The sequence below is a fragment of the Ambystoma mexicanum genome, chromosome 6p (genome assembly GCF_040938575.1).
Source record: "Ambystoma mexicanum isolate Mex_15411 chromosome 6p, UKY_AmexF1_1, whole genome shotgun sequence".
Lineage (NCBI taxonomy): Eukaryota > Metazoa > Chordata > Amphibia > Caudata > Ambystomatidae > Ambystoma > Ambystoma mexicanum.
The window spans coordinates 106,310,059-106,332,265 of NC_090935.1; the positions used below are offsets into that span (position 1 = coordinate 106,310,059).

The 22,207-nt window shown below is 48.7% G+C and overlaps 1 protein-coding gene across 4 annotated transcripts in view; it reads right to left on the reverse strand.

Annotated features, from left to right (window-relative positions):
• Nucleotides 1-22,207, reverse strand: part of RUSC2 (RUN and SH3 domain containing 2) — a 377,627-nt gene that overhangs the window by 77,286 nt on the left and 278,134 nt on the right. For all 4 annotated transcript variants that reach the window (XM_069626791.1, XM_069626793.1, XM_069626790.1 and 1 more), the window contains one exon: nucleotides 20,939-21,015. In XM_069626791.1, coding sequence (XP_069482892.1) covers nucleotides 20,939-21,015 — 77 coding nt within the window. The remainder of the gene's footprint in view (nucleotides 1-20,938; nucleotides 21,016-22,207) is intronic.

Sequence of the window (22,207 nt, forward strand, 5' to 3'; positions counted from 1 at the left end):
GGCCATTTATATCTGCTGTGTGCAGGTAAGGGGGCCATTCATATCTGCTGTGTGCGGGCGAGGTGGCCATTTATATCTGCTGCGTGCGGGTGAGGTGGCCATTTATATCTGCTGCGTGCGTGTGAGGTGGCCATTTACATCTGCTGCATGTGGGTGATGTGGCCATTTACATCTGCTGCGTGCGGGTGATGTGGCCATTTACATCTGCTGCGTGCAGGTGATGTGGCCATTTATATCTGCTGTGTGCGGGTGATGTGGCCATTTACATCTGCTGCGTGCAGGTGATGTGGCCATTTACATCTGCTGCGTGCAGGTGATGTGGCCATTTACATCTGCTGCGTGCAGGTGATGTGGCCATTTACATCTGCTGCGTGCAGGTGATGTGGCCATTCACATCTGCTGCGTGCGGGTGAGGTGGCCATTTATATTTCTTTTTCATTGTCAACCCTGATACAATATTTTCTGGGGCCGTAAAATGGTGCCACAGGCGCTCAACATATGAAAAACCTGTGGCAAAATAAAGGCATGCAGAGTTCCAGCTGTGTAGCTTTACATGCCTGACTTCCACCCTAAAATTAGCCAATACACCCTACAAATTAGGGAGCAAGGGGTAGACATGTGTCTGATGGGCCAGGCCACTCTCTCTGCTCAGGGGACGAGGAGCCCCAGAGAGGACTGTGAAGTAATGGGGTTCTCAGGCTCACACACCACGCTGGACTCAGGAGGTAGGTTACAGGTACGTTTATTCCTGACTGTGAGCACAGGTAAGTCAGATGATAGAAATACTGGGACATCCACCCCAGCCAGCAGAGCAACTCCCAACTGTCACTGTAGGAACCCATAGACCCCAGTCACACCAACACTCCAGGTTCCATGTGACATCACCATCCTGCATCCACAAACAGATGCCCGTGTGACATCACCATCCTGCATCCACACACAGATGCCCGTGTCACATCACCATCCTGCATGCACACACAGATGCCCGTGTCACATCACCATCCTGCATCCACACACATGCCCATGTGACATCACCATCCTGCATCCACACACACATGCCCGTGTGACATCACCATCCTATATCCACACAGAGATGCCCCTGTGACATCACCATCCTGCATCCACACACAGATGCCCGCGTGACATCACCATCCTGCATCCACACAGAGATGCCCCTGTGACATCACCATCCTGAATCCACACAGATGCCCGCGTGACATCACCATCCTGCATCCACACACATGCCCATGTGACATCACCATCCTGCATCCACACACACATGCCCGTGTGACATCACCATCCTATATCCACACAGAGATGCCCCTGTGACATCACCATCCTGCATCCACACACAGATGCCCGCGTGACATCACCATCCTGCATCCACACAGAGATGCCCCTGTGACATCACCATCCTGAATCCACACACAGATGCCCGCGTGACATCACCATCCTGCATCCACACAGAGATGCCCCTGTGACATCACCATCCTGCATCCACACACAGATGCCCGCGTGACATCACCATCCTGCATCCACACAGAGATGCCCCTGTGACATCACCATCCTGAATCCACACACAGATGCCCGCGTGACATCACCATCCTGCATCCACACAGAGATGCCCCTGTGACATCACCATCCTGCATCCACACAGAGATGCCCCTGTGACATCACCATCCTGCATCCACACACAGACGCCCATGTCACATCACCATCCTGCATCCACACACATGCCCATGTGACATCACCATCCTGCATCCACACACAGATGCCCGTGTCACATCACCATCCTAAATCCACACACAGATGCCCGTGTGACATCACCATCCTGCATCCACACAGATGAGCGTGTGACATCACCATCCTGCATCCACACACACATGCCCATGTGACATCACCATCCTGCATCCACACACAGATGCCCGTGTCACATCACCATCCTGCATCCACACACATGCCCATGTGACATCACCATCCTGCATCCACACACAGATGCCCATGTGACATTACCATCCTGCATGCACACACAGATGCCCGTGTTACATCACCATCCTGCATCCACACACATGCCCATGTGACATCACCATCCTGCATCCACACACATGCCCATGTGACATCACCATTCTGCATCCACACAGATGCCCGTGTGACATCACCATCCTGCATCCACACACAGATGCCCGTGTGACATCACCATCCTGCATCCACACACAGATGCCCGTGTCACATCACCATCCTGCATCCACACACAGATGCCCGTGTCACATCACCATCCTGCATCCACACACAGATGCCCGTGTGACATTACCATCCTGCATGCACACACAGATGCCCGTGTGACATCACCATCCTGCATCCACACACATGCCCATGTGACATCACCATCCTGCATGCACACACAGATGCCCGTGTGACATCACCATCCTGCATCCACACACATGCCCATGTGACATCACCATCCTGCATCCACACACAGATGCCCATGTGACATCACCATCCTGCATCCACACACATGCCCATGTGACATCACCATCCTGCATGCACACACAGATGCCCGTGTGACATCACCATCCTGCATCCACACACATGCCCATGTGACATCACCATCCTGCATCCACACACATGCCCATGTGACATCACCATCCTGCATCCACACACATGCCCATGTGACATCACCATCCTGCATCCACACAGATGTCCGTGTGACATCACCATCCTGCATCCACACACAGATGCCCGTGTCACATCACCATCCTGCATCCACACACATGCACATGTCACAACACCATTCTGCATCCACACACATATGCCCATTAGAACAGACTGCTTCTATAGTACTATCCGACGTGAAGCTAAGTAGGCTTCGTTTTGGTTACGAGAGCTGCAAGGTGCAAAGAATGTAAGGATTACAAACAAACTTCTATTTATTTAATTTGTTTTTAAAATCCCTGTCTGAAAAAAACACCCTTTAGGAATGAGAACTACCCCTTTGCTCTCTAAAAAATCATTTTACTCCCTGAGAAAGAGGGTAAAATACTATCACCTCAAATTCTTATCTGCGTTCAGCCCCTATGTTTTAAGGAGGGAGGAACAGTTAGGACTTTTTTAGTGTAGCAAGACAATTTAGTTATTGGGCCCCACCGAGTATATGTACAATATTCACAGAAGTAACCCATTTGCTTTGGCCATCAAGGTCCTTTCAGGGCTTTTAAAAACAACAAAATAGATACAAAATGTGGAAAATGACTCTACATGTACAACGTAGTTCCCAAAATGTTCCGGTTTAAGCAGCTGGAGGCCCCTTTCCAATAGGCAGCCCTTACCAAGGGCTTATATATATTTTTTCTGATTACACGTATCTGCAGGTGTCCAGGTGATGCCACTCCCTGTAATGTGTAAAATGATAATGATATGTTTATTTATATAGCGCCTTAATCCAAAGCGCTTTACAGGGCACATATTTACATGCAATATTACCCAAGAGAAATTGGTACTCATTTATCGACCTCAGAAGGATGAAAGGCTGAGTTGGCCATGCCGGGATTCAAACCTGTGACTTGCAGATTGCGCCCAGATTGCAGCAGCGGTGCGCTCAACCGCTGAGCTATGTTACCAGTAAAATGAAGGTGCATGGCTTGCACTGCCAAAAGAACAAACTCAGAACTTTGAAAATGTCTATAAAAAGTAAGGGAACTAATAAACGTGCGATGGCAAAGCTCTGGGCATTACGGGCATGTTATTGCCTGTCCTGAGGGCTTCATCCATATCAGCAGCCGTGGATTATATCTGGGGCAGTAATTGCTTTTTTAGGGGAAAACAGCACAAGAAAATATAAAAATACATGTAAGGTGGCGACCACAGAAATATCAGATGTCTTTCCATAGTGGTCGTAAGAGAATCAGAGGATGAGCAGGGGCTGGGAGAGGGTAGGGGAAGAGGGTGCACAGTGATACCAAAAAGAGAAGGTCATTAGGGGCTTTTGATTAAAAAACAAATTAGAAAATGTTACGGTAGGGAGGGCAGAAGGGGTCGTCTGCCAGTTTACGGACAAAGCAGACTTTTTACCGTAAGCCTGGAATCTGATCAACATTATTAGCTACACACACTACCCAGGAGCACATTTTTGAAGAATGAGGGGAACTCGGGTCCCATTAGTACCTACTCACTTCGACGTCTACTTCTACGAGAATATAAGGCGTGGTAGAACGGCTGCATACAAGACCATCGGGCCGGAGGGGTGGTTCAGAGATCATGTTCAGGGCCCATTATGCACGGAGGAGGACGTTGGCAATGGGTCAGTGGATAGAGTTAAGCTGTTGGTAGGCTTCAGTCGATTCACAGGTGAGATGTGAGAACAGAGATCCATCTCCATCCAGTGCACTGGAGCAAATACGACTTAAAGAGGAGAGTCTTAGCCTCGTTTCTCAGTAGCAGGAGAGTGGGAGTGAGCGCGACGATGTGCATGGTGTATGTAAGGTTTGTGGCGTGGACTGAGGTTCCGTCTGTCTCTTCTTATATATAACGCGCAAGGAAAGATGCAGTGTGGGTTTTTCATGCAAAACTTTCACTTAGGCGATAACCATGAACCGAATGAAGCATAAGGTGATTTAGCCTCCTACGGGTTATTTGAAAATGCGTCGCTAGAGGGCAGCAGTGCATTTGAATCGACAAAGACAATCTGGAATAAAGGCATTACGGCAACTTAAAAAGCAGCCATTTTAAATCATGTATTTTATTTTGGGTTGGTGAGGAGCACCGCGTGCATCTCCTTGCCAGTTGATTGAGAGAACTTTAATTAATGATATAAGAATGTAAGCAAACATTTGTCCGGCAACACAAACATTTGTTTACGCATGGGAAAGGCGTTTGCAAGTCACTGCCATAACAGCACTACATGGTCATAAGATGCAAACAGCTGGAAAGTGGAATAATCACCTGGGTACATGACAGACGTGCGTGGCACATGCCAATCTAATATCTATACACAAGCCAACACTATTGACTTTGACATTGCTTGCTTTTAACAGACAGTCCTTCAGTGCAAGGAACAGATAAAAATCAAGCGGCTGAAGAAACACTTGGTTAAGATATTTTATTACACCCGCAGCGCATTTACAGCTTCAATTAAGCCATTACCTCTGACAAGGCTACTTAGAAATAACACCAGCAGGCCAACATTTGACATTACTGCTTGATAGAGCTAGCTCAAAGAGATCCCAGAAGAATGGTTTCGGAATGGGGATGAGAGGGGATGGTAGTGGGTTGGAATGGCAATAGGGATTTACATGGCCATGGGCAGTCAGGGCGTGGGTAAATAACCAAACCTTATATATATGACAGACGATGGCAGGATTTAATCAGGGAAATGGCCGATTGATTAATTGTGTTGCTATCAAAACGGTGCTAAGTAAAGGAGGGAGGGGACGGGGGGACAGGAGGGTTTCCAAAGAAGCTAGTGACCTACCTGTAAGAATTAGTTGGGGCATACCCTACAGTGTGAATTGTCATGAGGTTCATGCAGAGAGACATTATATTCATCAAATATAGTGTTAAACGCCCGGATTAGACTGTGAGACTGTGCATGTTAATAATTACCACCCTCTCTGGGCCTCGGGAGAGGGAGGGGAGTTGGGGGATAGTGGCCAACATAGGGGGCGACGCTGTTGCAAATAAAATGCTATCTGGGAAGGTTTATGGCTCAAACTTTAAACTGTCAGGAGTTATCGACAAAACTCCAACTCACGCAGTGGCAGGCCGAAAGGGAGAAGGGAAGCAGGTGCAGGTGCTGAAAGGGAGCAAGGGGAGCAGGTGCCGAAAGGGAGAAGGGAAGCAGGTGCAGGTGCTGAAAGGGAGCAAGGGGAGCAGGTGCCGAAAGGGAGAAGGGAAGCAGGTGCAGGTGCTGAAAGGGAGCAAGGGGAGCAGGTGCCGAAAGGGAGAAGGGAAGCAGGTGCAGGTGCTGAAAGGGAGCAAGGGGAGCAGATGCCGAAAGGGAGAAGGGAAGCAGGTGAAAGGGAGAAGGGAAGCAGGTGCAGGTGCCGAAAGGGAGAAGGGAAGCAGGTGAAAGGGAGAAGGGAAGCAGGTGCAGGTGCTGAAAGGGAGCAAGGGGAGCAGGTGCCGAAAGGGAGAAGGGGAGCAGGTGCAGGCGCTGAAAGGGAGCAAGGGGAGCAGGTGCTGAAAGGGGGCAAGGGGAGCAGGTGCAGGTGCTGAAAGGGGGCAAGGGGAGCAGGTGCCGAAAGGGGGCAAGGGGAGCAGGTGCAGGTGCTGAAAGGGGGCAAGGGCAGCAGATGCCGAAAGGGAGAAGGGAAGCAGGTGCAGGTGCTGAAAGGGGGCAAGGGCAGCAGGTGCCGAAAGGGAGAAGGGAAGCGGGTGCAGGTGCTGAAAGGGGGCTAGGGGAGCAGGTGCCGAAGGGAGAAGGGAGGCAGGTGCTGAAAGGGGGCAAGGGCAGCAGGTGCCGAAAGGGAGAAGTGAAGCAGGTGCAGGTGCAGAAAGGGGGCAAGGGGAGCAGGTGCCGAAAGGGAGAAGGGAAGCAGGTGCAGGTGCTGAAAGGGAGCAAGGGGAGCAAGTGCCAAAAGGGAGCAAGGGAAGCAGGTGCAGGTGCTGAAAGGGGGCAAGGGGAGCAGGTGCCGAAAGGGGACAAGGGGGGCAGGTGCAGGTGCTGAAAGGGGCAAGGGCAGCAGGTGCCGAAAGGGAGAAGGGAAGCAGGTGCAGGTGCAGAAAGGGGGCAAGGGGAGTAGGTGCCGAAAGGGAGAAGGGAAGCAGGTGCAGGTGCTGAAAGGGAGCAAGGGGAGCAAGTGCCAAAAGGGAGCAAGGGAAGCAGGTGCAGGTGCTGAAAGGGGGCAAGGGGAGCAGGTCCCGAAAGGGAGAAGGGAAGCAGGTGCAGGTGCTGAAAGGGGGCAAGGGGAGCAGGTGCCGAAAGGGAGAAGGGAAGCAGGTGCAGGTGCTGAAAGGGGGCAAGGGGAGCAGACGCTGAAAGGGGGTAAGGGGAGCAGGTGCAGGTGCTGAAAGGGGGCAAGGGGAGCAGGTGCAGGTGCTGAAAGGGGGCAAGGGGAGCAGGTGCCGAAAGGGAGAAGGGAAGCAGGTGCTGAAAGGGGGCAAGGGCAGCAGGTGCCGAAAGGGAGAAGGGAAGCAGGTGCAGGTGCTGAAAGGGGGCAAGGGCAGCAGGTGCCGAAAGGGAGAAGGGAAGCAGGTGCAGGTGCTGAAAGGGTGCAAGGGCAGCAGGTGCCGAAAGGGAGAAGGGAAGCAGGTTCAGGTGCTGAAAGGGGGCAAGGGGAGCAGGTGCCGAAAGGGAGAAGGGAAGCAGGTGCAGGTGCTGAAAGGGGGCAAGGGGAGCAGGTTCCGAAACGGGGCAAGGGGGCAGGTGCAGGTGCTGAAAGGGGGCAAGGGCAGCAGGTGGTGCAGGTGCTGAAAGGGGACAAGGGGAGCAGGCGCCGAAAGGGGCCAAGGGGAGCAGGTGCAGGTGCTGAAAGGGGGCAAGGGGAGCAGATGCCGAAAGGGAGAAGGGAAGCAGGTGCAGGTGCTGAAAGGGGGCAAGAGCAGCAGGTGCCGAAAGGGAGAAGGGAAGCAGGTGCAGGTGCTGAAAGGGGGCAAGGGGAGCAGATGCCAAAAGGGAGAAGGGAAGCAGGTGCAGGTGCTGAAAGGGGGCAAGAGCAGCAGGTGCCGAAAGGGAGAAGAGAAGCAGGTGCAGGTGCTGAAAGGGGGCAAGGGGAGCAGGTGCCGAAGGGAGAAGGGAAGCAGGTGCAGGTGCAGAAAGGGGGCAAGGGGAGCAGGTGCCGAAACGGGGCAAGGGGGGCAGGTGCAGGTGCTGAAAGCGGGCAAGGGCAGCAGGTGCCAAAAGGGAGAAGGGAAGCAGGTGCAGGTGCTGAAAGGGGACAAGGGGAGCAGGTGCCGAAAGGGGGCAAGGGGAGCAGGTGCAGGTGCTGAATGGGGGCAAGGGGAGCAGATGCCGAAAGGGAGAAGGGAAGCAGGTGCAGGTGCTGAAAGGGGGCAAGAGCAGCAGGTGCCGAAAGGGCGAAGGGAAGCAGGTGCTGAAAGGGGGCAAGGGGAGCAGATGCCGAAAGGGAGAAGGGAAGCAGGTGCAGGTGCTGAAAGGGGGCAAGAGCAGCAGGTGCCGAAAGGGAGAAGGGAAGCAGGTGCAGGTGCTGAAAGGGGGCAAGGGGAGCAGGTGCCGAAGGGAGAATGGAAGCAGGTGCAGGTGCTGAAAGGGGGCAAGGGGAGCAGGTGCCGAAAGGGAGAAGGGAAGCAGGTGCAGGTGCTGAAAGGGAGCAAGGGGAGCAGGTGCCAAAAGGGAGCAAGGGAAGCAGGTGCAGGTGCTGAAAGGGGGCAAGGGGAGCAGGAGCCGAAAGGGGGCAAGGGGGGCAGGTGCAGGTGCTGAAAGGGGCAAAGGCAGCAGGTGCCAAAAGGGAGAAGGGAAGCAGGTGCAGGTGCTGAAAGGGGGCAAGGGGAGCAGGTGCCGAAATTGAGAAGGGAAGCAGGTGCAGGTGCTGAAAGGGGGCAAGGGGAGCAGGTCCCGAAAGGGAGAATGGAAGCAGGTGCAGGTGCTGAAAGGGGGCAAGGGGAGCAGGTGCCGAAAGGGAGAAGGGAAGCAGGTGCAGGTGCTGAAAGGGGGCAAGGGGAGCAGGCGCTGAAAGGGGGCAAGGGGAGCAGGTGCAGGTGCTGAAAAGGGGCAAGGGGAGCAGCTGCAGGTACTGAAAGGGGGCAAGGGGAGCAGGTGCCGAAAGGGAGAAGGGAAGCAGGTGCAGGTGCTGAAAGGGGGCAAGGGCAGCAGGTGCCGAAAGGGAGAAGGGAAGCAGGTGCAGGTGCTGAAAAGGGGCAAGGGGAGCAGGTGCCGAAAGGGAGAAGGGAAGCAGGTGCAGGTGCTGAAAGGGGGCAAGGGCAGCAGGTGCCGAAAGGGAGAATGGAAGCAGGTGCAGGTGCTGAAAGGGGGCAAGGGGAGCAGGTGCCGAAAGGGAGAAGGGAAGCAGGTGCAGGTGCTGAAAGGGAGCAAGGGGAGCAGGTGCCAAAAGGGAGCAAGGGAAGCAGGTGCAGGTGCTGAAAGGGGGCAAGGGGAACAGGTGCCGAAACGGGGCAAGGGGGGCAGGTGCAGGTGCTGAAAGGGGGCAAGGGCAGCAGGTGCCGAAAGGTAGAAGGGAAGCAGGTGCAGGTGCCGAAGGGGAGCAAGGGGAGCAGGTGCCGAAAGGGAGAAGGGAAGCAGGTGCTGAAAGGGGGCAAGGGGAGCAGGTGCCGAAAGGGAGAAGGGAAGCAGGTGCAGGTGCTGAAAGGGGGTAAGGGGAGCAGGTGCCGAAAGGGAGAAGGGAAGCAGGTGCAGGTGCTGAAAGGGGGCAAGGGGAGCAGGCGCCGAAAGGGGGAAGGGGAGCAGGTGCTGAAAGGGGGTAAGGGGAGCAGGTGCTGAAAGGAGGCAAGGGGAGCAGGTGCCGAAAGGGGGCAAGGGGAGCAGGTGCAGGTGCTGAAAGGGGGCAAGGGGAGCAGGCGCCGAAAGGGGGCAAGGGGAGCAGGTGCAGGTGCTGAAAGGGGGCAAGGGGAGCAGGTGCCGAAATGGGGCAAGGGGAGCAGGTGCAGGTGCTGAAAGGGGGCAAGGGGAGCAGGTGCCGAAAGGGGGTAAGGGGAGCAGGTGTAGGTGCTAAAAGGGGGCTAGGGGAGCAGGTGCCGAAAGGGAGAAGAGAAGCAGGTGCAGGTGCTGAAAGGGGGAAAGGGGAGCAGGTGCTGAAAGGGGGCAAGGGGAGCAGGTACAGGTGCTGAAAGGGGGCTAGGGGAGCAGGTGCCGAAAGGGAGAAGAGAAGCAGGTGCAGGTGCTGAAAGGGGGCAAGGGGAGCAGGTGCCGAAAGGGTGCAAGGGGAGCAGGTGCCAAATGGGGGCAAGGGGAGCAGGTGCCAAAAGGGGGAAAGGGGAGCAGGTGCCGAATGGGGGCAAGGGGAGCAGGTTTTGAAAGGGGGCAAGGGGAGCAGGTGCCAAATGGGGGCAAGGGGAGCAGGTGCCAAATAGCGGCAAAGGGAGCAGGTGCCGAATGGGGGCAAGGGGAGTAGGTGTTGAAAGGGGGGAAGGGGAGCAGGTGCCAAAAGGGGGCAAGGGGAGCAGGTGCCGAAAGGGGGGAAGGGGAGCAGGTGCCAAATGGGGGCAAGGGGAGCAGGTGCTGAAAGGGGGCAAGGGGAGCAGGTGTTGAAAGGGGGCAAGGGGAGCAGGTGTTGAAAGGGGGTAAGGGGAGCAGGTGCCGAAAGGGGGTAAGGGGAGCAGGTGCCAAATGGGGGCAAGGGGAGCAGGTGTTGAAAGGGGGCAAGGGGAGCAGGTGTTGAAAAGGGGCAAGGGGAGCAAGTGCCGAAACGGGGCAAGGGGGGCAGGTGCCAAAAGGGGGCAAGGGGAGCAGGTGCCGAATGGGGGCAAGGGGAGCAGGTGCCGAATGGGGGCAAGGAGAGCAGGTGTTGAAAGGGGGCAAGGGGAGCAGGTGCCGAATGGGGGCAAGGGGAGCAGGTGTGCAGGGAATCGGATAGCAGGTGGCCCCATACCCCACGCACAGGCACCGTAGTGAAGGGGACCTGAGCCTTTTGGAGCAGTCTGGGGTTTTGCTGCACAGCCGCTGCCCCTGAGATGGGCGATCAGTACCCTGCAGGTGGTAGCGCGTGCCTTAGCCTCTCCATCACATCCTTTTGTTCACAGGCCCTCTGTTCCCATCAGTGCACCTCTAGTGAAGAGTGGTCTCGTGATTAGTAGCACGTGGCGTCATCAGAAAGGCTCTCCTGGAGTATTTCTAAGTTTTGACAGTAGTACGACTTATATGAGGGTTTACAGAGATCTCAAGGTGTCACATGATAGGTGTAGAAGGATGAACGTTTAGGCTCCCATCACATGGGCCTACATTTACAATGTGTCCATGCAAAATGCCATGTATGTACTAAACATGCCAGGACTCACAGAACATGATTTCTAGAGCTTTGTTACATTATATTGTGTAGAAGCAGTGAGCATGAAGGAGTGATGCCAGGTCATCAACGTGGCCAATGGATTCGTTTGCACTCTGGGTGGCTTCAGAATGCTTCTAATTAGCAGTTACTTAGCAAGGAAATTAATCTTCTCCATCAGAGGAGAACACGCTTACTTCTGCCACCTGCATATGTACATCACAGTGCTCGGGGGTGCCCATCTGAAGATAATAGTAATCATTACTATTATCATCTCAATATTGTGCTACTTTTTAAACATGTGATTCCAGAGCGCCCAAGTTTCAAGTGGTCAAGCGTGAGAAGGGCATCCAGTCCTCTTTGGATACTTGTAGTTTTTCCTTCGCATTTGAAACAGGTCTGGATGGCCTTCTCGTGCATAGCCACAGGAAAGTGGAGAGCTCCACGATTCCTGACTCACAGACACGTCAGGGGAGTCACACATTTGAGCTTGGACTGCAATGTTATCAGTGAGCTCAAACGTACACCAAAAAAAACAAATATTGATTTCTCTCTGTCTGCAAACCAATGGTTAGGGTGGCCCATTGCCATTTTACCCTAGACACCTCCCATCAGCCCCCACTCCAGTCTCTAAAACAGGGCAAACAGGAAATAAAAAAAGTTGCTGTAAATATTTCAGGAAAGGTTCTGGGAACTGGTAAGATGTGGCATGTGGCAACTCACAAAACCGTCAGGGACGCGGGTGCTTGGGATTGGACAAACTAGGAATGGAGTGATGATCACCCAGAAAACACGTTTGCATTAAACTATGAAATAATCAAGGACGGACAATATTCACCTTTTGGAAGCTGCCGCTCTGCAAATGTCCCTGTTATCACAGTAACAACCCTGGTTACAAATAAATACTTCTCATTTGAAAATCAATATCATGGCTTTTCTTACCCATTGTCCACAAACTGGACCAATAATATTGAAAGATATTCATGTAACAAAGGTCATGCGTGAAGATCCTTTATTTGTATCTTGCAATAACAACAATCAAAAGGAAACATATATTTAGAAATGCATGAAATATCCTAACAATAATTTTGAGAACAATAACGATACTTAAAAAGAAACTTATCACTCATTATTTTATTATGAAACATCTATTTACAAATGTCCCCATGTAGGATCAGCAATGCAACAGTGAAAACGCATACATACATAGAAAGACAGCAAGACACACTTCATACACACATGCACAACTCTCCATGCTCACACTAGTAACTCAACCAAACGTACATTCCCTCGCTCTCCCCAAACCACTCAAAAGCCTGTCTACAGCCATATAACTCATTAAATGGTCCCCACATTCCCAAGTAGGACACCTCTTGATCCTGTTTTTGGCATGATATATCTCTCATAGCTGGATAAAGTCTATAAACCCGACAGCCAACTTTCTACCATCGTTTTGTTTCTCGTTTTCCAGACTCCCACCACCATGAGTGCTTTATCTATCCAGCATCCAAAGATACGGGCCACATTACATCTCCCTTGTGTCAAAAGTAAAACCACGAGGATGGTGACCTCAGGAAGGTCACACCTAGAACTGTGTCAAACCTGTCCAACGCCTCCTTCCAAAAACCAATAACACTTGGCCAATCACACAACATGTGAAATAGCATGCCTCTCCTCAGACTACAACCCCAACATGTCTCACTATCTTGCATACACAGCCCATGCATCCACACCAGAGTCCAGTACAAACGACCTAATATTCTTTGATGAGTATAACGCAAACTGAAATCCATCTTTGACCTATCGGCCACCCTAAAAAATCCCTCCCATTCCTTGACAGAAATATCCCTCCATAAATCCCCAATCCAGGCCTCCCTCAATTTTTCCCATGAAGCTACATACAAATCCTCCAAAGGCATAATTTTAAGGAAAGTTGAGACCATACTTGGCGGAGCGTCAAACAAATCACAAGCCACTGGTTTAGTTCTCATTGGAGTATCCAACATCTCCTGTCTTTCTGATAATAGAGCCTCTAAATCAGTATACCTCCTAAATTCCCTTTTGCCAAGGCCAACGTTGTGACTAAGGGAAGCAAAGGGTTCCATCCTACCTTCATGCCAAACTTCGCTGATATTTAAAATCCCTCTCATAATCCAACTGGGCCAATACAATGTCATATTGTCAATTTGCAAGGCAGGATTATGCTAAATTGAAGCCCCATAATGTATCCATACATTCTGGCCATTACCAATAATCCATGTTGTCATGCAGTCCTAGGAGCCTCAATAGATGGTGACTTGGTAGCTAAATTGGGCACAATACGTGAAAACCTATCTCTCTCAATAGACATCCATAGTGGCTCAGAAGCTCCCCTTTCCACAAAATAAAAAGCAGATTTTTTCAATAGGAATCCTCTATGATATTTCTCAAAAGTAGGGAAACCAAAGCCTCCCTTTCGTACACTGTGCACCATAATGTATCGTGGCATTCTTGGTTTGTTTCCCTACACCCAACAAAACCCCCTGGAAAACCTTGTAAAAACGTCTAAACAATTTCTTTGGAAATTTAAGCGGGATAGATTGAATGATATAGAGAACTCACAAGTATTTTACACTCAAATCGGCCCAATAACAATTCCATGAAGCCAAACCCTCGCGTGAGAAAGACGCTTTAAGTGGAAAAACAACTGATTCCTCCCAATTGATTTCATGGCCTGACAGACGGCGCACCTCTTCAAACATGCTTTTCAACAATACTCTGCCCCTATTTGGATTGGTCAGAATCACAGTCATGTCATCCGCATAGGGTAGAACTTTAATTTCTTTATCTCCTACCCAAAAGCCCTGAAAACATGGTTCCTGCCTGATATAAGCCCCTACAGGCTCAAAAGCCAAACTGAAGAGATAAGGTGACAAAGAATACCCTTGCCTGGTACTCCTAGATAAGGGGAAGGAGGCTGAAAGTTCTCAATTTACCCAGATTCTTGCTGTAATAGCCGAATGTAAAGCACCAACCGCTCCAAAAAAGCAGGCCCAATTCCCATCCTAAGCAGAGTAGAATCCATAGACGTCCAGTTGATGCGATCAAAAGCTTTTTTCCTCATCCATAAAAATGAACAATGTAGTTTCCACTTCAGTACCCAGGGAACCCCAAAACATCTATAATTGTCCTGATGTTATCATAACCGTATTGCGGCCTCATGAACCCAACCTGCGATTGGTCAATTAAGTCTCCCATATATTCATCTAACCTATTAGTCAGGATCCTAGTAAACAATTTAACATCTATGTTAAGTAATGAGATTGGTTGGTAATTACTGCATTTGGTATGATCTCTACCCGGCTTAGGAATCAGGGTAACAATGCCTGCCTCAATGATTGGCAAAATACCCCGTCTAACAGAAAGCAATTATACAACTCACATAACGACGGTGAAGAAGTTCTCCAGGTTTTTCAAGATCTCATAATCATCCAATATGAATATTTCTAGGCGCCGGCTAAAAAAAATGATTTCATGTTTTCCAAATCCAACCTCAAGTCAAACATAGAATGATCTGATAGTCCACATCTGATAGAACTGTCTTTTCAATCATGTTGTCTGAAATTAAAAAATAATCAATCCTCCAGTAACAGTCATGCACTGGAGAGTAAAATTAATATTCCCTTTCCCCGGGGTGCAGTACCCTCCAGATATCCACCAAATCAAACCCTTGAATGAAATTCTGAAACTCTCTACTCACACCCAAGCTAGTATATCTCCACGATGCAGACAGGTCGACTTTGAGATTAAGTACGCAATGGAAGTCACCACCCAAAATACTGCTCTCTCCATGCATGTCACGCAATAAGTATGTCAAACCTGTAAAAAAGGCACTCCCCGCAGAACATGGCCGTCATCATCCATAGTTGCTCTTTCTACTACAACATCCAATTCTTTCCTGAACAAAATGCCCACCCCTCAAGATTTTGAAGTATAACATGTCAAAATCACTTTAGTGTATTTTGAATAGTTGAAAAGATTTTTAGAATTCTCTATCAAATGTGCCTCTTGCAGGAAAACAAAGTCATCTCTAGCCCTCCAATTCCGTCACAATATTTTCTTCCTTTTCTGTGGGAAATTCAACCCTTTAACATTCCATGTGGAGACTGTTAGCACACCCATTGATAGACTCACATTCTAAATATCCTCTCATAAAAAGGTAATCAATTCTGTAATAACATTTTATCAGACAAACAATCTTTTCAAGCTTATAAATCAGCCCTTAAAGAGTTTTTGCCAAATAATTGAGTAGCGATACAATTATAATATACTCCTGTTGTGATATTATACAGAAAGTGTAGTTTGCTACCAGATCCAGGAATGGCCTCTGTTCTCCATTTCAATGCTCTATTCTCAGGGACCCCTTCTTGGGATACTCATCAGGTCCCCATAAAATTCTGAGCCTACAGCTACTGTAGTCATGAAAGTCAATTTCTAAGTCTATTATGCCAGAATCATCAATCACAAATTCTGAGACCATTCAAATTGTATTGCCATCTTAAGCCAAGTTTGAGAGCAGACAAAACAAACACTCACTACATTCATACCACACTATGGACAAACAACAGACACAAAACCACTCAAACAAGAAATTAGTCTTACCAAAAACAGTCTGGAACGTAACAGATTGATGAAAGATATACATATGTAAAACCTGCTAGCTGCTCTGAACCAAACCCCCAGAACGCTATGCCCTATTTGGTCAGTGCTGCAATCCAAATATTCACCTCCCACTACCTTAGGATCTGTAAAGGTCGGAATGCCAACCCACAACCCAACTTAACAATCTAATTCTATATCCCCTCAACTAAATAAGTCAACAAACTGTTTCATCAACACACAGTTGATATCCAATGTCCTCCCTACTTCCTGCACTAGTAATGCCACAAGAAAATGAAAGCAAATAGATGAAAGAAAATTAAAATAAATAAAGAAATGCAAAATAAATACAAAATAAATAAATTAAAAAGCCCTTGCAATTAAACTCCCATTCTAGTCTTTAAGTGTTTTATGAATAAGGCAGCCCTAACTAGTGACTATTTCATTCCATCATGTGAGGCATGTGTACTTCTTAGCTCCATAACCAAGTTAGTGTTTGTCTGCCAATACATGCAACGGATAAGCTCATATAGTAAAGATGCGGCTCACTGTATGTATCATGCAGACGTACAGACTGCTAAACAGTTTAAAAGCTAAATACATCAACAAACATTTTATCTTTCAATATTCCTCACCACTTGATATAAACTTGCACAGTTGTCTCTCCGGCCTCCAAGATCAAAGCTTCAAAGCCAGACTATTGCCTTCTTACCTCTCCCTTTCACATGTTAGCGTATGAAAAACAACGTTTTATCTTATTATCTTTCCATGGGTGGGTATAATTACACCCATGTTTTTAGGGCATAAGGCAAATGGTAATGCTGTACTGAATTTGGATCATGTCGGTACACAGCACTTTAAATGTTTCAAGTGAAGTGCTTTCCTCACATTAACATTGTCATTCTTCTCTTGCCTCCCCACACTGGAAGGCCCTTCCTATGACGCTTCGTGACGAAACCTCACTCAGTGCTTCGGCAAAGCCATAAAAACCACTCTGTTCGCCTGATTAACACCTCAGTCCCCGGGGACTACTCGCCACATCTCTTGATAAACCTGCAAATGTCGACTGTGCTAATTTGCTACCAATGTAAAAAATGTATTAATGTGCAACCAATGTAAAATGTACCTCCCTGCAACTGAGTTCCCTACAAGTAACAGAGCCACGATCCACATGAGCTGTTTGTGCGCTATACAAATGTAATAAATAAATAAATAAATACATTGTGTGTCAGCCCACACTGTTCACCTTCCCTATCGTGCCACTCCCCTTACCAGTCCGTCACTGAGGCCGTCGTGAACACAGAGGTCCAGCGGGGCTGCTTCGTGGCTTCCATCACACACCAGCTCTCACATAAATGTAGTCTTTCATTTTGATTGTAGGGTCCAACGCGGGACAGCCTTCAATTTCTTGAGAACTATAAGGCTAATTCAACTATATTAGAAGGGTTAAGGCGGTAAGGATTGGAAAATCGAAAAAGCTGTCTCAATAGAAGAAAAAAAGTAACTAGCATTTCCAACACCTTTCAAACGCACCACCCTCAAAACGTATCCGGAAAAGATGCAATGCCGATGTCACTAGCAGTACGCAGCGGGGCACACGGGCCCCCCACAAACTTTCCTATCACATCAGCAATGGTTCAGGCTCCTGCATGAGGAGAGAAGTCCAGGAAACAGATTAGCCTGGGCTGAAGATTTTGTCGCCACCACCACCCGGCGTCGGGGCGTGAAGGGCTTCCTACAATTGGCGAGATCTCTCCCGAAGGCTAGTGGCTGACACAAACCGGACCCCAGAGGTCCAACAGAGTTCACATGACGCCTCACCACGCTGCAGGGCACTTTATTCTAGAATCTAAAGCTTTGTACTCCGAATCCGGGAGCAAAAGTAAACATACGGCGAACCGCCACAACGGCAACTGTACTCTTTAAACATTACATTATTTAAAAACAAAGAAAACAAATTATATTGCTATTAAAAAAGAAACCCTAAACAAACATTATTGGGATGATGAAACTCAGGTAATAGTATCAATAACTTCCCAAAAATTCATCAATAACTTCCCAAAAATTCATCTCTTATTTTTGCCTTGGGAACGCCTTGAGACATAGATGCAGTCTCCTCCATTGGCTCATGACCCAAGTCTGTCAAAAAGCTTCTGCACTCCTTTGATCAGTAAAGGACGGCTGTTGACCCTCCAAGATAACACGAAATATAGCTGGATTGACCATGTAGTATTTTCGATTCCTGCTTCTCTATTTTTATTTTGCCACATCAATTGGATTTGACTTTCCTAGAACATCTCTGCTGAGATCAGCAAAAATCATGATCTTGTGACCCCTTCCCCAATTAGAGATCACAAATTTCACAGGCAGTCTGCAGAATCATCTACTTAATGGGGAATCTTAGAAACTTCACAAGGAAAGGCCCAGGTCTCTGGCCAAGTGCAAGGCTCTGGCCATGGGCAGGTCTCTGGCCAAGTGCAAGGCTCTGGCCATGGGCAAGTCTCTGGCCAAGTGCAAGGCTCTGGCCATGGACAGGTCTCTGGCCAAGTGCAAGGCTCTGGCCATGGGCAGGTCTCTGGCCAAGTGCAAGGCTCTGGCCATGGGCAGGTCTCTGGCCAAGTGCAGGTTTTTGGCCCAAGGATCTGTGAGCCCTTTGCATCTCTAGGGGCATTTTATCGATCCAAATTAAGTAAAGCGATTAGGGCTTTCCCCAAGAAGTCTGTAGGATTATCCCTCTCTATATTTTCTGGAAATGTAGTTTTTTCTGGAGACGTTTTCCTGCTCAGATAGTTTGAGAGCCAATTTCTCATTTTGGGCCTGAAACGCTCTTATTTGGTCTGCTGTCCTCTGGGTTTATTCGTCCACTGAAGTCAGGCGCATCTCAACTGCATCCAGCTTTCATGATAGCTCTGCATATCTCTCTACAGCATGGAACAGTGTTGCCTTGGTTTCAGCTGTGTCCAAAGTCACCTTGGCTACAGAAGTTCCAATAACGTGCCATCTCTCTCTTCAGTGTCTGCGCCTCCTTTCTGCCTCTCTGCTGGTCGGGATGCTTCAGCTGCACATGGATCAGACATTATAACAGAGGAGGTCTTAGGTCTCAGGGCACAGGAGCACAGCCTTCTAGCTGTCATTCCTGGTGCTGACAGTTCTAGAATCCTGGAAAGAGATCACTTGAAAATCACTCTGATGGGCACCCCACAAATGGTTAGCTGTAAAGAATACATTCACTCAATGAAATGTAGCGATGGTGTGCAATTGGCACCGCCGGTTTAAGGCCAAAACATGCTCTTGCGCCCAGAAAACATGTCTGGATCAGGTGGGGACTCTGCCTTCTATAACAGTCAAAATAAATCACATGACTTTACAGCTCTCACACTGCCCCTGTCAGGAGTATGAGAATGTCAGATGACACTGTTGACTTTACCAGTGCTGGTTTCTAACAGGACTTCAGTGCAAGGAACAGCTATAAATCAAGAGACTGAAGGCACACTTGGTTAAGACATTTTTGTTGCACCAGTAGTGCATTTTAGAGCAGCAAGTAAGCTATTAACTCTCGGCAGACAGCGTGGAGACAGCAGGCCAAACTTTGATGTTACTGCTTGATAAAGATAGATCAACAAGGTCTGTGTTTTGGGCATGGAGCAGCGGGTACTGGGTAGACATGGGAATAGTCATAGTATGGCCATGGGCAGTACATGGGTGTATAATTAACTAAACAGCCACTACCAGCTGTGTGTGCTTCCTCACATGCCATCTCCTTCCTAGTTGTACATAAATGCAATAGTTTCGGCTTATAAGTGGCGCTAAAGCGCCACCTAAGAAAGCTGAGAATGACGGCAGCATTTATACAGCTGGCATTCTAAGGCCGGCTTTGTCACCTAATACAATAAAAAACAGGCTGATCAGGGAACTGTACAGTTATTTTATAATATTACGCTTTCGTATTGCATCCAGTTGCATACCACCATTAAAGATTGAATGTTCCCATCCTTGTCTGCGGTGTAATATGCCCCTTCCCAGACTTAAGTCTGCTGGAAAGTAGAGTAAGAGAGTAGTAAGAGAGCGGTAAACAGGGGAAAGAATTAGCAGACGCAAGGAGAGAGTCAGACAAGGGGGTTATGGTAGCTGATAAGAAAGCTCAGAGGGTTGCACGCTCGCTGCTGCGTTCTGTGTATGACCCGCAGGTAGTAGGTTCGGAGCCCGGCAAGGTTCACTCAGCCTTTGATCGCGCTGAAGTCAATAAAATGAGTACCAATTTCGACCTGGTAATAGTTGTGTATGAAAATGTTCTATGTAAAGCGCTTTGGATAAAAGCGCTATATAAATGACACATCATTATTATTTGTATTAGTGTGGCTGCGTGCTAGTCTACTCTATATGCACGGTTTTCTTAGAGAGGAAGTGCAGTAAAGTATGGCTTCTCATGGCAGGTTTGGCGTATGAACAACTGGAGATCGAATAGTGCTGGGTGTGTAATGGGCAACACACCGGTGATGATGGCCTTGCTAGTCTTTGTGGTCTTGCCCATCGGCCCCCAACCCGCCCCCTCCCTCTGCACCTGGCCCAAGCAGTGCATTCAGAAAAAAGGGACCTACATCACATCGTTGAGAAAGCTTGCCAAACAAAGTATGCCTAAACCAGATAAAGTATCCTAATGGCTTGTTTCCTTTGTATGAATAAGGCACACTACTGCCTTCCTCTAGCTAATTTGGTGCTCCACCATTTTCTAGGAAACTTGCTAGCCGCATGCGTAGTCTTGAACCACAAAGCGCAAACGCAAGATTGCCCTCCAATAGTCAACGTACCCGATACATGGAACTTGTAGCACGGTGCAAAGTGACTTTGCACTGCCAACAAACAGCCTGATTCCCAGAGCGGTGCAAAGTGTATTTCTGCAGTGCAAAGTGACTCTGCATCCGTGCACGGTCGGCGCAGTTGTAAAACGCGTTTGTAAATCATCATCAAATTCTGTGAAACAGACTTGTGCATTTCGATTAAAAAAACAATATTAGCACAATACCAAACCAAAGTACCTCCCTCTGGCCAGATTTTACTTTCTCAAGAGAGTGACTCATAGGTAAATAAATGAATGAGAAAAAACAGCAATGACCGTGTTCCCGACTCAAACAAATTATTTTTAAAAAAATGCCTTGATCATGTACTGATCCAATCCTGCTACAAAGTCTGGAACCATTAGCAAGAGAGAGCGTATGCTGCCTGCATTTACAGAGTAAAACAGCCAGAAGTAATACCAGTTAATGAACACAGAGGGCAGTGTGCACTGAGACTATCAAATATTATTGCTCCTTTGAGCTGGATGAGATTTCCCAGGCATCTCTGTGCGCATGCTCAATAAAACTGTTGGATACTTAAGTAGTGCTCAGTGCGAAGAATCCATACTTTACCTTCACCCCCGGATCCCTGCTCGTGCCGAAGTGCGCCACAATCAGATCCACCGCTGTGTTGATCGCTTTCACCAGACCTGGGGGACAAAACAGATATCTGAGGGTATTGATCAATGAGGCGATTCTGCTAATGGTGGAAACCGCCGTCGTGCATGCCACTGGTGCACGCGCATCCATAATCAACAGTTCAGGACATGGGGAAATGCACTCTGGGAAATCACCGTGAATGCAGGAGTGGTGTCAACGAGGAGCCCCTTACTTCCCCCAGCCTAACAATTCATTGTAAGCACCAAGAGAATGATTGAAGATTTATAAACCATGTCATGAATGGCAGACTGCAAGTACCAGAATGCAATATGTTGCTGGCTTAAATTGAAATAGTAGCTAAAATGTACTTCTATGCTTCAAACACTCAGACACAGAAGGAAAAGACACTGTGTGATATGATCACACACTTTTAGCCATTGCTCGACACAAACAAGCAGTTTGTTATTCATGATGTGAAGAGCATTTGAAGCTCTATAAAAACACTGTTTTCACTGGGTTAAACCAGAAGACTGTGGGGTTAGTTTGTGATACTTTTTCATTGTTGCCTGCAAAGAGATCAAATATTTGATAGCAAACAGGAACTGTGCCGGGGTTTTCAGATGCAGGTGTGCTTATCAGTTTTTCATGTAAACATTAGCACCTATTCAGAAGACTTGACACTGATAACTCTGATGATCGACTGCCGACGCGTCAATGAGTATTTAGCAGGCAAGCGCAAGACCGGCAATAGATACTGGGGGGGAGACACGTGTGTTTACCCAGCACTGTACCTATCATGGCATTGTATCAGCGTGAAACAGATTGGGAGAACCCCACCTGGGCAATCCCTATTTTTTTTTTTTGTGGCGAGCAACAGCTCAGAGCCCTGCCCTGACTGACCCGTCACAGTTCTTTACCTGGGCGGAATCAGGGGAATGCTGCAGCAAGCATGCACCGGCTCTCTTTGGAGTGGCAACTGAGTCAGACTTTGCGCATAGCGCACTTTTCCTGCACTTATAATCAGGAGTCTGTAGGTTTAAGACACTGACGCTTTGGCAGATCCCAACACGTGAAAGTTCTTTTTATTTTGAGCGCTCAGAATATGCGCTGAGAATCCAGGATGCGGCCACAGTGAAATCGAATGTATGGGATTTACAAAAATAATAATAATAGGAAAGGGTTTCCTGAAACCTTTTTGGACCCAGTGTAACTATGCATGTATCTGCTACGCAGGCCCCAATG